This window comes from Vombatus ursinus, unplaced genomic scaffold (assembly GCF_900497805.2).
Source record: "Vombatus ursinus unplaced genomic scaffold, bare-nosed wombat genome assembly UNPS02014779.1, whole genome shotgun sequence".
Lineage (NCBI taxonomy): Eukaryota > Metazoa > Chordata > Mammalia > Diprotodontia > Vombatidae > Vombatus > Vombatus ursinus.
The window spans coordinates 59384203-59398783 of record NW_020954557.1 but is presented as its reverse complement, the minus strand read 5'-3'; the positions used below and the strand labels follow the sequence as shown (position 1 = coordinate 59398783).

Below are 14581 nucleotides of genomic sequence, written 5' to 3'. Positions count from 1 at the left end.
TCTGAGTTAAATGCTTTTCCAAAATCAACAATTAACATAGAGAGATTTCATTTTCTTTCTGTTTCTCAGTCAGATAAAGATGTGGTCTTCAGGAGAAAATCTACTGCTTTCTTCTCATGTTTTCAACACAGGTGCTTGTGATGTGTGTATAGAATGGTTTCATAAAATGCATCAAGATGAAAACGTAGACATATGGGTGCCAATTGTTTGTAAATCTACATAATTTTTTGTTTATAAAATGAAAATTGAATAATATAAATACTTTTTAGAAATATTCACTTCTGATCAGGTGTTTTGAGTCTAATTTTAAAGTAGCTGCTGCTGATTTTTCAATTTTGTTTCTGTTTGTTTATTTTTGGTAAAAGCATTGTCTATCATTTTCTCTACTATTCTGGCATTTTCCCCTCATTTGAAATATTCTCAGTTATGATCCCTGCGTGACTTTAACATCATGCCACCTCTTATACAGATTCCTTTTCTATTTACCTAAGTTTCCTTGCACCTTCTGACTTAATTTCCTTAAGTGGCACTTCCTTTCCTAGTACAAAGGTAGTAGAGTACAAATGGCAACTGTGGTTGCCCATGAAAAGAAGTTGCTAAAAAGAATCTTTCCTCTTTTCTGTCTCCTTATGATCTTCAGGTTTCTTATGATCTTATAGGTTTCAGCTATAAATTCTTAAGATAATTTGGCCTGACTGGATCTCATAACAACTGTTCTGCAGGTTCATTTTCTTAACTGCTTTTGGCCATTTTGTGAGATGATATTGCTCACAGTCTTCTGACATCCTTCTTTAAAATGTTTTGCAAATGAGATTGTACTCTAAATCCAGTGTTACCCTGGGCTTCCATGTCTCCTGGCTTAGCCAGATTCAGTATCTCCTGGATGAGGTCACTCTAGAGTTCTTTTGGCCACGGATGTGGCAATTGTATTTTACCAGTTAACCTTCCCTATGAAATAGTGTTGAATTAAATATTTCTACTTCTGTCTCTTTCTTATTTCTTGAAGGTGAGAGCTTGTTTTTAACAAATTATTTTGGACTATGAATTATGTATTTAAAATTAGGCTCAAAACAGCTGATGAGGAAGAATTAACTTTACAGAAATCACTTAGTGAATAGAGTTTAAATACAAAACATAAAAGACCACTCTAGAAAAAAAATATATATATACACACATACACACACATACATATGTCATCATCAGCAGCAGCAGCAGCACCAATATCACTACCATAACTTTGGTGTTGAATTTGAAATTTCTAGTAGGACTTAAGTAATTTAAATACAAGAAAAGCCAAAGGAATAATAAAAAAGAAAATTTGGCAAATCCAAATGTTGATGTTACATTATGCCAAGAAGAGATAAGTAAAAGCAAAGAAAGATATATATCCAACAAACATTGGTTTAAGTTGATACCACTTGATGGTGAAAATTTGTTTTACCTAATAACAAAGCTCTCAAGATATAACCCATAGTAATATTCATGTTTAAAAAATTATATAGATCCCTAGAAAAATTCCTCCATTATATATTGTGTGAAATATATTCAAGTCAATCATTTTGTTGAAATTTTCACATGAAACATGGGAAGTGAAGGAACTTTTAAAACTATCACAAAATAGTCTACTAATAAAGTAATAACTACATACAATAAATATTTCAAGAATAAACTTGCTAATAGATTTTAAACTATGTACATGGGCAGCATCAGTATAATTTCACTGTTAACTTTGGTAGTAATCACTAACATGGAGCACAATGTTAGAAAAAGTCCACTTGAAAATTAACTGTTTCCATTTAAACTTCCTAAAAATTTCTTGTTTGTATTTTGACACTGTTTACCCTCACCTGTTAAAAATTTTTCAAAAGTGGGACATTTTGGCTAACTTCTCACATCAGCCTAATCTTATTTATTTTAAATCACTACAACAAATCTTTAATGTGACACGGGGTCTAAAAAGTGATAGACCATTTGATAGGAGAGTATTCTAGAAAGTTCTTGAAATTGTGCTCAAGAAATATCATCCTAAAATCACAGGGCAAGGAAAATCTTATGATGGATACAATAAGCATAATTCTACTACAAAGGTTATGATTTTAATAGTACCGAGAGAACACTAAGGTTTAGGCATGCTGATGTCATGCCCAAAATGAAAACCTGGCCATTAATCAAGTCAAATAACAAATTTAAGATTTCAAATACTTTCACTACTACTATCTTGATTTTTTGGGAAGGGTCTTGTAAGATAAATGCAGTGTTATTGGCAGATCTTAATTTTTATTAATTCTAATTTTCCAAAGTGATTTTTTACATCAAATTCTAAAATCTAGCATTCTGGAGTGAAACAATCTTGATTCATCGCAGAAAAGAGTAGGAAACACACATTTCAACCCTCTGTCCTTCATGTATGTTTTGAGAGAGGTATTTCTTTCCTAAGATTAAAACAGTTGACAGTTTATAAATCATCCCTATGAGAAGGAACAAACATTGGTGGAAGAGCTAGAATAAAATTCAGACAGCCTTGTGCACACAAAATCCAACTCATACCTATAAAATTTTGATTAAAACATAGGATCACAGATATAGAATGGGAAGAAAACTCAGAGGTCATTTCATCTAACCTCATTTTGCAAATGAGGAAACTAAAGCCCAGAGAGGTTATATGCTCATTAGAACAACATGGTTTGGATTTGAAAGGATAAAAAAAGAAAAGTACAAGTAAATTACAAGAAATAACAGCTCTCCAAACTGGAAAAATAATGTATTCCTGCAATGAAATTTTGTTAAGCACTTTGGAATAGCACAGATGCAAGCAAAACAGGTGAAGAGAGGTATAGATTCAATCAAGCCAATCTCAGAAAAATCTAGTCAGAGCTAGAGACTTTCAGAGTTAGAATAGACCCAAGAGGCAAATAATCTTCTTTCCTAAACATAAAAGAAATAAGTGCCCCAAAGAGAAAAATATATTCATTATGAGAATTGGGCTTTGGCTTCCAGCTAAAGCATTTAGAAAAATCCATATTTTTTAAATGGAGTACTTTTAAATGAAAAACAAACAAAGAAAAAAAAAGCACACAACCTATGTCAGCTTGGCTTATTCCCAGTCTTTTAGTACAACTGTGTATTTCTCTAGTTTTAACCACTTCAGTAGCCACTGAAGGGGCCTGTTTCCTGCTCCTGAACATGAAAGATAGGAATCAGGCATATTCTACATACTGTTTACTGCCAAAAGATAGACACTTTTCCCCCCAGCACACCAAGTGTTAGTCTAATCTTTCTTTCTTTGACTTCTTGATAAAAATAATTATTAATCAAATGCCTATTAGGACTAGGACATTTCAATTGTTCCTTCTTTAGTTGAATACTCTTTGTAACAGATGTTTACCTGGAAAAGGTGCTAGTTGGGGATGTGCTGCTAAGGCTGTAGGGGTACCAAGTGTCCCCAAACCACCAAATTCTGAATGCCCTGAGCTGGCTGTATGTAGACCAAAGACTGGGTGGCTGACCATTGGGAAGGCACTCGACACTGTGGACAGGTTAAACGGTTGATCCCCAGCTGCTCTGAATAAATGTCCTGAGGGGGAAAAAAAAAACACTTAAAATTGTACTACCAAAACAGATGTTGTTTATGTGATTTCAACCCTCATGTTTGGATAAATGTTATGATTTTACTGTTTCCAAAATATAGTTTACATTTTTCTATTGCATTTCAGTTATTAAAAGACTAGAGAAAACAAAGTGTTTCTAAACACATGAAATAATATCCTAAAAAGAATTAATAAAAATGGATGTTACATTTTTTCTTATTTTTGGTGCTTTGAGACCTGAGAAGATGTTTAATTTGGGGAAATAGTTCTTGCTAATGAAATTCAATGGCCTGAATAAGTTCAAAACCTGTTTTCTCATAATAAATTTATTCCAGAGTATTAATACATTTTTCGTCATAAGGAAAAATCATTATGGTCATGCTCTCAAAGGAATATAGATTTGGAGTATAAATACACTGACCCAGGATGGAAATTGGTGACACAGGTCATCAATTCATAATCCTGGAATCCATAGTCAAAGAGTCCCCAACCTCCTCATCCATGGTTCAATAGATCTAAGAGAATCTCATGTTCACCACATGGCATTTTTCTCAGCAGTACACAAAAGCTGAGTGTCGAGAAGAAAGGAGGCAAATCAAGTTTCTATCTTTAAAATATGAAGTGTACAACTTGCTTCTGATATATTGAGGAAAAGACCAAAAAATTCTTAACAATTCTAGGAGTTATGAAGAACTCCCCAAAGAAAGAAGTATTCGTGCTTGCCACTGGAATTAGAAAACAACACTTCAGAACCTGGTTATCAGGTTCCATGGACTACTGAAACTCTTCTAATCTTCTCATCCTTTTAAGGATCATAAGATCAAAGATCTCAACCTTGAAGGGACCACAAAGGCTAGTGGTCCAATCCCTTCATTTCAGAAAGAAGAGACTAAGGCAAAGAGAAACTGATCCATTTTTCCAAGGTAACAGGAAATAAGCATCAGAGGAGGGATTTGAACCCAGGTCCTTTGATACAAGAACTCATGATTTTCCTACCATAAACAGGATGAATCGATTTAAATCAGCAAAAACTAATCACATGCTTTAAGTACAAGAAATTATACAGCTAAAAGGGAGTATGTCACCATTAACATATAAAGTGATTTAAGAATTAGCTTCTCTTTGCTTCACCTACCCTCTATATTTTTTTTTATAATCAGGATAAGAATCTGTGGAGTTTAGAGGGAGGTGAGATTTTGTTTAGAAACATGGAGGTTATGGACATGCTCACTGGCCCTTTCTAACGGCATGTCTTTAAGTGTCAGCAATTAGAAATGTATTGATGGGCCTGAACATTGTGGATATATATTAGCTATGATTTAGCTGGATCAGGAAACTATGAGTCACAGCTAGTTATATACTAAAGACAACTCAAACTGGCTTGTAAGAGTCAACTGTTAAATTTTCAGTATGAGCACTTACACCTCAGAAATCATCAAATGTTACAAATTAGGGACTGATTTATTATTTGGCTGATTGTCTAGATGGAAGAAAGTGATAGAAAAAATGTTAATTATGCACATTAAACATAAAAGTTATGTCATGTGCACAGGTTTTTTTTTTTTAATTTTTTGATAGCCAATTGTTAAATATTTACCAGGACATCCCTGGTCACAGCTATCCTATTATGTCAGACCTAAAAAAGAAAGGGACAAATTCTACAATTGTCTCCTCATCACCACCACAGAAGATCCTGAAAGAGCTAAATGCAGAGAGCAGCAGAGATAGATCAAACTTGGGAGAAGGCTGCTGTTCCACCTCACCTCTGGGAACCATAAATAGCAGTGAAAAGCAGTGTCACAAGCTCTCTCAATCACTTTGTCATGGAGCCACAAGGCCAGCCTCCTAGAGGGAGGGATGTGTGATCCTAAATTTGAAAGTTCTAGAACATAGTTTCAGGGATTCCTGAATGTATATGTGGACTGGAAGAAACTCAAAGGCCTGGAGATGGAGAAACATAAGATGTGACTTTACCTCTGCTACTACCATGACTTATTCAAGTGGTATAGATACATCTGATGGAAAGAAAGACATACTCCTTTCTAAAATCAAATTGAGGTTAGCTCATAATGAGGAGAGAAAACAGTTGATTTGTGTTAATGCAATAATTGCTGTTAGATGATACTGAGGAGGTGATAACTGGTCAGTTGATACTAGGGCACTAATCATTGGTTAGATTACATAGACAGAATACATAGGATTGGGTTCTAAGATGAATAGTAGTAGAGATGGCACTTCTAACACCTGATGGGAGCAGTAGTCTTGATCAGGGGGACCTCAATTATTAGTCAGAGTGTGAGTTGGGAGATCAAGCCCAGAGCTTACATGAGATATAATGTGAAAACTGGGTTTTTTAAGTATCAAGTGTCATACATATATAAAGCACAATGATTACCGTTATAAATCAATGCTATAAGAATTGTTAACCTGCCTACTATCTACTTGCTATTTGTAAAATAACTTCATATTTTTTGTACATCCTCCTTAAATACTCTCCCTTTACTAAATAATGGTATGAGCTATTGGTCTCCATACTAATAAAAATACATAGAATTAGGAAAAAGAGTTTCTTAGTTTCTTGCCTGATACATCTTAAGGAATAACCAAGAAAACTAATACACTTGCAGTTTTTTAATTTAAAGTGATGAACCATTCACTTAGGTAATTTTTTGTCCCTTGATGGAATTAGTGAAAGTTTATTTAAGGGAGAAAACTTGCTTGTCCCTACAGGAAGGTAACCTAATTCAGTATGTGTTTTTATTCCATTCAGCACCAGGATTCAGCCTCATAAAGTGAGTATATCAGACAGGTAAGGTAATTACAATTATTCCACGAATGCCGTAAAATGCTACTCTATTTGTTGGAAAATCCTTTAAGAAGTTCCTCCTGCAGACTGTGATAGATCTGTACAACAGATAGCATTATTTAGGACTAGATTACAGATGCTGAGTACAAATCAAATTTTGGTAAAAAAAAAATAACCCCATTGATAAAAATCTAGAAACAGTTTTCTTTACTATAATATAATTAAAATATAATATTGCTAAAAAGAAAAATGTAAGAAATAAATCATTAAAAATAAATACATGTGTCAGCATGAGAATTTATCTAGTCAAGATACCCATCAGAGATGAAAGATACCTTTTTACTAGGTTTGTTTTAAAACCAAGAACCACAAACATACTATCCAGCAGCTACTCCACTAACAACAGCTGAACACTCATCCTTATTTTTAGTTTGAAGAGCTATTATAAAGTGAGTTTTATTGCTACATCTCAAGGGAATATGAATGCATATGTACAGAATTACATTTACTTTTCTTACTTTGTATTCTATAATGAAGTTGCACATATGTGTTAGATCAAACTCAACAAACATTAAAACTAAAACACAATGGGTCAAACATTTCTATCAATCAGACAATATAATTATCTCTTTAGGAGGACAAGAAAACACTCATTAGATCTAATGTCAGATTTATTATCTTTTAAACTCAATTCACATGCCTGCTAGGTCCCCAAATATAATTCTTATTTATGATAGTGCAAAAGTTATTTAGCTCCTTTCTTCTTTAAGCCAGGATCACACTCAAATGAAAGGAAAATTACTTTTTCAACAATGATTTTATAAGAGATCTGTGACATTTTTACTTATTAAAATTCAAGATAGGATAGAAGGGCTACTTAAATTCATTTATGCTTCTGTCACTTGAGTTTCTGATGTGGTAGTAACAATTAAGGGAAAAAAATCTTCTGGTTTTAATACAAAATTGTTGAACCATCCTGAAATCAAAGGTTTATCTTATTTCCAACTTTTTAAAAAAACATTTATATTAACAGCTATTTTCAAATCTACAAAATAGAGTGGTGATCTAAATGCAAGCAACAGTGTAAAGGTGTAAGAGACACAAAGACAAAAATTAAAATCTCTGCTTTTGAGGAGCTTATATTCTGTTGGGTAAGTACATCTTAAGCAGATTCAAAGTAACCTGGAGAGAGACAGAGAATACATTAACAACCAGGTGACTGGGGCACATTGTAAGAGAAAGTGGTACTTGCGCTGATTCTGTGGGGTGGAAATGCATTCCAGGCATTTGTTATATTTGTAGGTAAGAGGTGGAATTTTGCAAGATCATTGGGACATAGATTAAGATCTGAAAGGGACCTCAGATGCTAGCCAGCTCAGTACCCTCATTTTTCAAATGAGTAACCTGATGCCTGGAGAGGTTAAATGACTAGTTTATTGTCCCACAGGACTCTGAGGAACAGATGTAGGATTTGAAGCCAGGCCCTCTGATGCCAAATCTAGTGCTCTTCCTTGTATAATGTTGCCTCTAGGAATAAGCTAGCATTCCAGTTTGGCAAGAAGGTAGAACACATGAAAGAGAGCAAAGTGAAATAAAAGTTAAGTGCCAGATTGTGGAGAACCTTCAAAGCTTCCTAAGGGGCAGCTAGTTGGCCCAATAGGATAGGCAATCAATCAACATTTACTTAGCACCTACTAGGTTCCAGGCACAGCATTAAGTGCTAGGGATACAAAAAGAGGTAAAGATAGCCCCTGCCTTCAAGGAGTTTACAATCTGATGGGGGAAAACAACATGCTAACAAATATACACAAAGCAAGCTATATATAGGATAAATAGGAAATAACCAGCAGAGGGAAGACACTAGATAGGGCACTGGACTTGTAGTCAGAAGACCTGAGTTCAAGGGTGGCCTCACATAGTTATTACAGTGTAACCCTGGATAAGTCACTTAACCTCTATCTCCTTCAGTTTCTCCATCTATTAAAAAAAGGGGGGGGGAAGATAACAGTACTTTTTTCATAGGATTATTGTGACCCTCCCCCCCCAGAATGAGATAATATTTATAAAGCATTTTGCAAACCTTACAGTGCTGCATAAAGGCCAGTTGTTGCTATTTATTATCTAGTTAGCTAGCTAGCTATCTTCTTGTTGTTCTAATTACCTGAGGAGTTTGTAATTTATTCTAGAGCCAACAGGAAGCCAATGAAGGGTTTTTAAAGTAAGAGAATACCATTATCAGACTTAATCATTAGGAAGATTATTTTGGTCTTGCATTGATGATCATTTGGAGAACAAAAGTACTAGAAGTCAGAAAACCAGTAATGAGGCTATTAAAATAATCCAAGTGAGTGATAATGAAGTCCTGAATTTGGGTGGGGATTGTGAGTGCAGAAAAGGGAATGAATATGTAAGAGACATTATGGTGGTAGAATGGAAAAAAAAAACCAACAACTTGGCAACTGATCACATATGAGAGTGGTAAGAAAGGGGGAATAGTTAAGAATAGGTCTGACATTATAAATCTGGGTAACTGAGTAAATGGTAGGACTCCTGATGGGAAAAGAGGCTGATCTAAGTGGGAAGTTTAGTTTGGTCTTGGACATTTTGAGTCTGATGATTTGAGGAGAGGAGAGGAAAGAGTGGGAGTACACAGCTCAGTGGTACAGTGAATAAAGCAGTAGGCCTAGAGTCAGGAAGACCTGTGTTCAAAACTGACCTCAGACAATGACTAGCTGTGTGACTCTGGCCAAGTCACTTAGCTTCTGTTTGCTTCAGTTCCCTTCTCTATAAAAAAGGAATAATAATAGTACTTACCTCCCAGGGTAGTCGTGAGGACCACATGAGATAACAATGGCAAAGTGCTTAGCACAGTGCATGGTACATAGTAAGCACTATATAAATACTGGTAATAGTAATAATTATTATTAATATTGATGACAAATGGACTCATAAGAATTGATGAGCCCATAAGAGGGCATGTAGAAAAAGAAAAAAGGACTTTCCTCCCTCTTTCTATGGTCTCATGTGTTGACAAAAAAGGAAAATGATAAATGCTAGAGGAGCTGTGGGAAAGTAGGTACATTAATGCACTTTTCAAGGGGCTGTGCATTGGTCCAGTTATTCTGGAAAGCAAATTGGAACTATGCCCTAAAAGGCCATTAAACAGTATATACCTTTTGACCCAGTGATACTAGGTTTATTACCCAAAGAGATCAAAGAAAGAGGAAAAAGACTCATATGTAAAAATATTTATAGCAACTTTATGTGCTGGCAAAGAATTGGAAACTGAGGAAGTACCCATCAAGTAGGGAATGGCTGAACAAGTTATGGCATCTGTATGTGAGAACTATAAGAAATGATGAAAGGAATGGTTCCAGAGAAACCTGGAAAGACATGTATGAAGTGATGCAAAAGGAAGTGAGAAGAACCTGGAGCACAATTTATACATAACAAAATTGTAAAGACAATTTTTAAAGACTTAGGAAATGTGATCAAAGCAATGACCAATCACCCTTATAAATGTCTTATGATGAATATGTTACCACCTATTGACAGAGATATGACAGACTCAGGGTACAGATTAAGACATACAGCTCTTTTTGCAGTGGGAATAACCAATCATATGGGAACATAATTTCAGTAGCATAAATTTGTGTAGTGCTTTGTTTCATAACAACCTCTCAGGACAGGCAGGAAAGACATTTTCATTGCCATACTGCAGATGGGGAAACAGGCTGGGAGACTGTATGAGTTGACCAACTTCATACATCAAGTAAGTAACAAAAGTGGCTTGGAAACTGGTTCTTCTGACTCCAATTCCAAAGTTCTATCTGCTATTCAATGATGCCTTTTGAGTGGTATATCATAAATTTTCACACTTTTATTTGATCATCAGCAAGTAGTCTTCCAAAAGTGAACAATATCTTGCACAGTGGAAGCTATAAGTAAATTGCCTTAGATTTCTTTGAATCCTTCTGATAAAATAAAGTCAAACTCTGAAATTATGTCCAGCAAACTTTTTTCAAATGTTGATTTATTCACATATTCTAAACAGAGCTTAAAAAAATCTGTGGGACAGCAATTTGTTTAGCAACTTTAAAAATCTTAAGTTGCATTGCAATCTCATCAACCAGGGTTGGTCAAATAACAGATCTCTTAGTTAACTGTTATTTGCATAGTCAGCAGAGGTTATTCAAGACTTACTACTTGCTTTAATATTAAAACAGTAGTTTTTTAGTTTCATTTCTGGCTCCAATGTGAACATATTTTAAAAGTTAAAATGGTCAGGTGTCTTGCTTTATTTATAGGATTTTTTTAATACTTTTTGATAATTCAATTTATTGACAATTTTTGATAATTCAATACCTCATTTTTTTCTGCTCAAAATTTAACAGCAATTCATTAGATTTACTAAAAATCTTTTGAGTCTGGATAATTTCAAGAAGTCCACATGGCACAGTGGAAAGAATATTGGATACGGGGGTCAAAAGACTTAGGTTCGAATCCTGACTCCGCCACTTTCTATATGACCAGTGGCAAGTCACTTAACCTCTGTGCCTTCCAATTCCTCCTTTGTAGAATGAGGGGGTTGGGCTATACGTCCTTGAAGTCCCTTTGAGCTCTGAATATGCAATTCTATGAGACCAAGGCTGTAGCATTTAAGCAGGGTGCAATGAGGCCATTTTGTTCTGATTTTAAAACAACAACAACAACAACATGATTTAATGGTCAGAGCCAGAGCCTAGATCCTTAACTTTGGCCAACTAACTGGCTTAAAAATCTATTCTACTATTTACAAGAAGAGTCCTTACCCTAAATAAAGAAAGTATCTGGGGGCAGCTAGGTGGCGCAGTGGATAGAGCACTGGCCCTGAAGTCAGGAGGACCTGAGTTCAAATCCAGCCTCAGATCAAACACTAGACACTTAACTAGCTGTGTGACCCTGGGCAAGTCACTTAACCCCAATTGCCTAAAAAAAAAAAAAACCAAAAAAAGAAAGTATCTCCTATGAATGGAGAGTAGTAGTATCATTCTGTTAGGGGAAAGAAAATACTTTGTAATAACCCATCATCAAAAATACACTACCATTAATTTAGATGAATGTCTATAAATTGAAGGCTTGCCAGGGAAGTAGAATTTTCATTAAATGTTTAATTGACCTAATGTCAAATTACTCCAAATCCCAAATTCTACTTTAAAAAAAATGGTTGAAGTAAACTTAGGTGTAAACATCCACCAATTGTTAAAAATAAGAACTAGCAATATGACAACAGACCTCAATATAAATCAAAACTATTTTGGGGAGACAATATTTCCTTTTCAACAGATACTAACATCCAAATACAGTTCAACTACTATTACATAATGTGTTCATTTTAGTTTTCAATTCTATTTAAATTTAGCACACTGAGTTTGCACATTTTGCGTAATGAAAAAATAATACAAAACTTCACTATCTAGGACTCTTGAATTACAATATAAAGAGGCTGAATATTGTTGAGCAAAGCTCTTTTAAATTCTACTAGCCAACACATAGATAAATGATTGAAAGCATTACCCAAAAGGCCAGCATCCGTTTCTATAGTACTGGTGTCTTAGTAACAAGACAGGATAACTGCAAATGCCTTTATTAATATTAATGAACTTCATTTGCAATATTATAAGGCTTTTCACAAGAACTATAAAGAATACTCAGCTAATGTCTTAAATATGAAGCATTAATTAACAAAGTCCTTTATCAATCAGGAAAAGTCCAAAACAGTCAAAAAGTCATTTCGTAGAACATACAAGTATTTAAGTGCCAGGGATGCTCTACATAAGCTTGTTGCAACATGTCTTCAAACATTAATCCCAAGCACTTTCAAACTGTATGCACTACAATTTCATAACACTGTAAAATTTGCCTCCAGTATTTAGCAAGCTGAAAAGTGTGGGAAATAGTAGCACATCCAAATAAAGGTCACAGGAATAATTTAATTAATATTTGTGATCATTAAGTATAATAACCAAAGTGAACACTACAATGGCTATAAATTCAAGTGATGTTTAAAATATTGAAGTATTAAAATTTCAACATTTAAACATATTTGCTTATTTAAGAAATACAATGGATACATTGTGACCCAGTGACATTAGCCTCCTTGGCTATTCTTCACATCTCCAACCTAGGGGCATTGTCACTGGCTATCCTCTATGCCTAGAACTTTCTCCCTCCTCATTTTAGCTCCCTGGATTCTCTGGCTTCCTGTCAAGTAGCTGCTAAAATCCTACCTTCTACAGGAAGGCTTTGCTCATTCCTCTTAACACTCCTGCCTTCCCTCTGTTGATTCTATACAATTTATCCATATGTAGCTTGTCTGTACATAGTTGTCTCTCTAGATGACTGAACTCCTTGAAATAGGGACTACCCTTTTGCTTCTTCATGCCCAGCTTTTAGCACAGGACCTGGCACATGGTAGGCACTTAATAAATGCTAATTGGCTGACTGATTTTCTAGACAATGAAGGACTTGGAAAAGACCCCAGTCAAAAGTATCAAAATCATTTCTTCCTAATAACATCTTTATATCCATGTGGTTTTAATATTAGAGTAACTTTTTGAGCTTTACATTTTATAAAACTTTAAATAAAAATGTATTTAAAAACCTAAATAAATCAGAAATACAATGTTTTCTGGAGAGGGAAGAATCAGGTAAAACATATAGGTTTTATATTGTTTGCTAGCCTCCACTTTTTACCATATTTAGAAATACGTAGAATGTTAGGTACTGCACTGAATATGGTCCATTTTTTCCTGAAAGGATGTAAAAGAGCTAAGTTCCAATCTTTAAACCTCAGCTCCCTAATTTGTAAAATGGGGATAATGACTGGCAAACTACCGCCACATAGAATTGTCGAGGAAAGGGCTTCACAAAACTTAGAGCACTTAATAAGTGGGGATCCTCCATAAAGTACAATTAAGATAAAGTGGTTTGTAGGAGGGATTCTCTTTGGGACAGGATTGCATATTTCAAGGCATAAGTAGTTCCCCGGTGGGGTGGACAGAGCTAGGCCTTGAGTCAGGAAGACCTGAGCTCAAATTTGGCCTCACACACATAGCTGTGTGACCCTGGGCAAGTCACTTAACCATCATTTGTCTCAGTTTCTCCTCAACTGAAAAGTAGGGATAGAAGCAGCACCTGTGAGGATCAAATATGACAATATTTGTAAAGAACTTAGTACACTACAGGTCCTTAATAAGTGCTTGTGTCCTTCCTTCTTTCCCCTGCATGGGTTTGGAGGTAGACCATCTGTCTGAAGTATTTGAACTGTATATGTAGCCAGCCTCTCTGAGGGTCCTTTTGCCCACATCACAGACAGTTATCACTTCCCTTACTGATAAATGCCTAATAGAGATTATTTACTATCACATTTGATCATGCCAACCTGTTGTCAGGAATGGCCTCACTCCTACACAGCTCTGAGATTATTGGCCATCATTGCAGTAATTAGGAAGATTATGGTTTCCCATCTATTAGTGCCCCCCCCCATTCTCCAATGTGCTTGAATCATCACACAGCACCAAACACTGAGGGGAGAAAGGATATCACTGCCCTAATATTAGAACTGGAGTAGGAAAGAATTCCATAAACCACTACTCCAACTATAACAGTCCTGATTGGCTGGTCAAGAAAGCCAATGGCATCTGACATCTGACTGCTGACTATAGGAAATTAAATAAGGCGCAGCCTTGGGTTGTCCCTGTCACCCCCAATGTAGTAATCGATAATGAAAGGATGTACACTAAACAAGGAGAGTGGTATGTAGTCATGGACTTAGCAAATGCATTTTTCTTTTTCTTTTTCTTTTTTTTTAACTGCCACTCAGAGAGAAGAGCCAGGAACAATTTGCTTTCACTTAGCAAGGAAGGCAGTGTACCTTCACTGCCCTACCCCAAAAGTACTTGAACAGTTCTACAATTTGTCACTGATGGGTGACAATAGTTTGGACAATGTCCAAGGCTGCCTTATACCCTGGGATTACAATCCTAGGCTGCATACATAAAGTGCTAATCATCCAAATGAAACAAGAGGTAAGGAAAGCAAAGATTGTCCTCCCAGAAACTTTGAAAGGAAATAGCTAGGATACTATTCCTGATAAAATTCAAGAACCTGACAGCAAGTTCGTGGGGGCCCAATGGGCTAGAGTTCA

General features: G+C 35.4%; 1 protein-coding gene across 16 annotated transcripts in view; it reads right to left on the bottom strand.

Moving 5' to 3' along the window:
• BAZ2B (bromodomain adjacent to zinc finger domain 2B) overlaps positions 1-14581 on the bottom strand; it is a 342755-nt gene that overhangs the window by 129070 nt on the left and 199104 nt on the right. For 14 of the 16 annotated variants that reach the window (XM_027865747.1, XM_027865733.1, XM_027865732.1 and 11 more), the window contains one exon: positions 3386-3574. The exons of the other annotated variants lie outside the window; for them this stretch is intronic. In XM_027865747.1, the coding sequence (XP_027721548.1) occupies positions 3386-3574 (189 nt within the window). The remainder of the gene's footprint in view (positions 1-3385; positions 3575-14581) is intronic. 16 annotated transcript variants of the gene reach the window in all.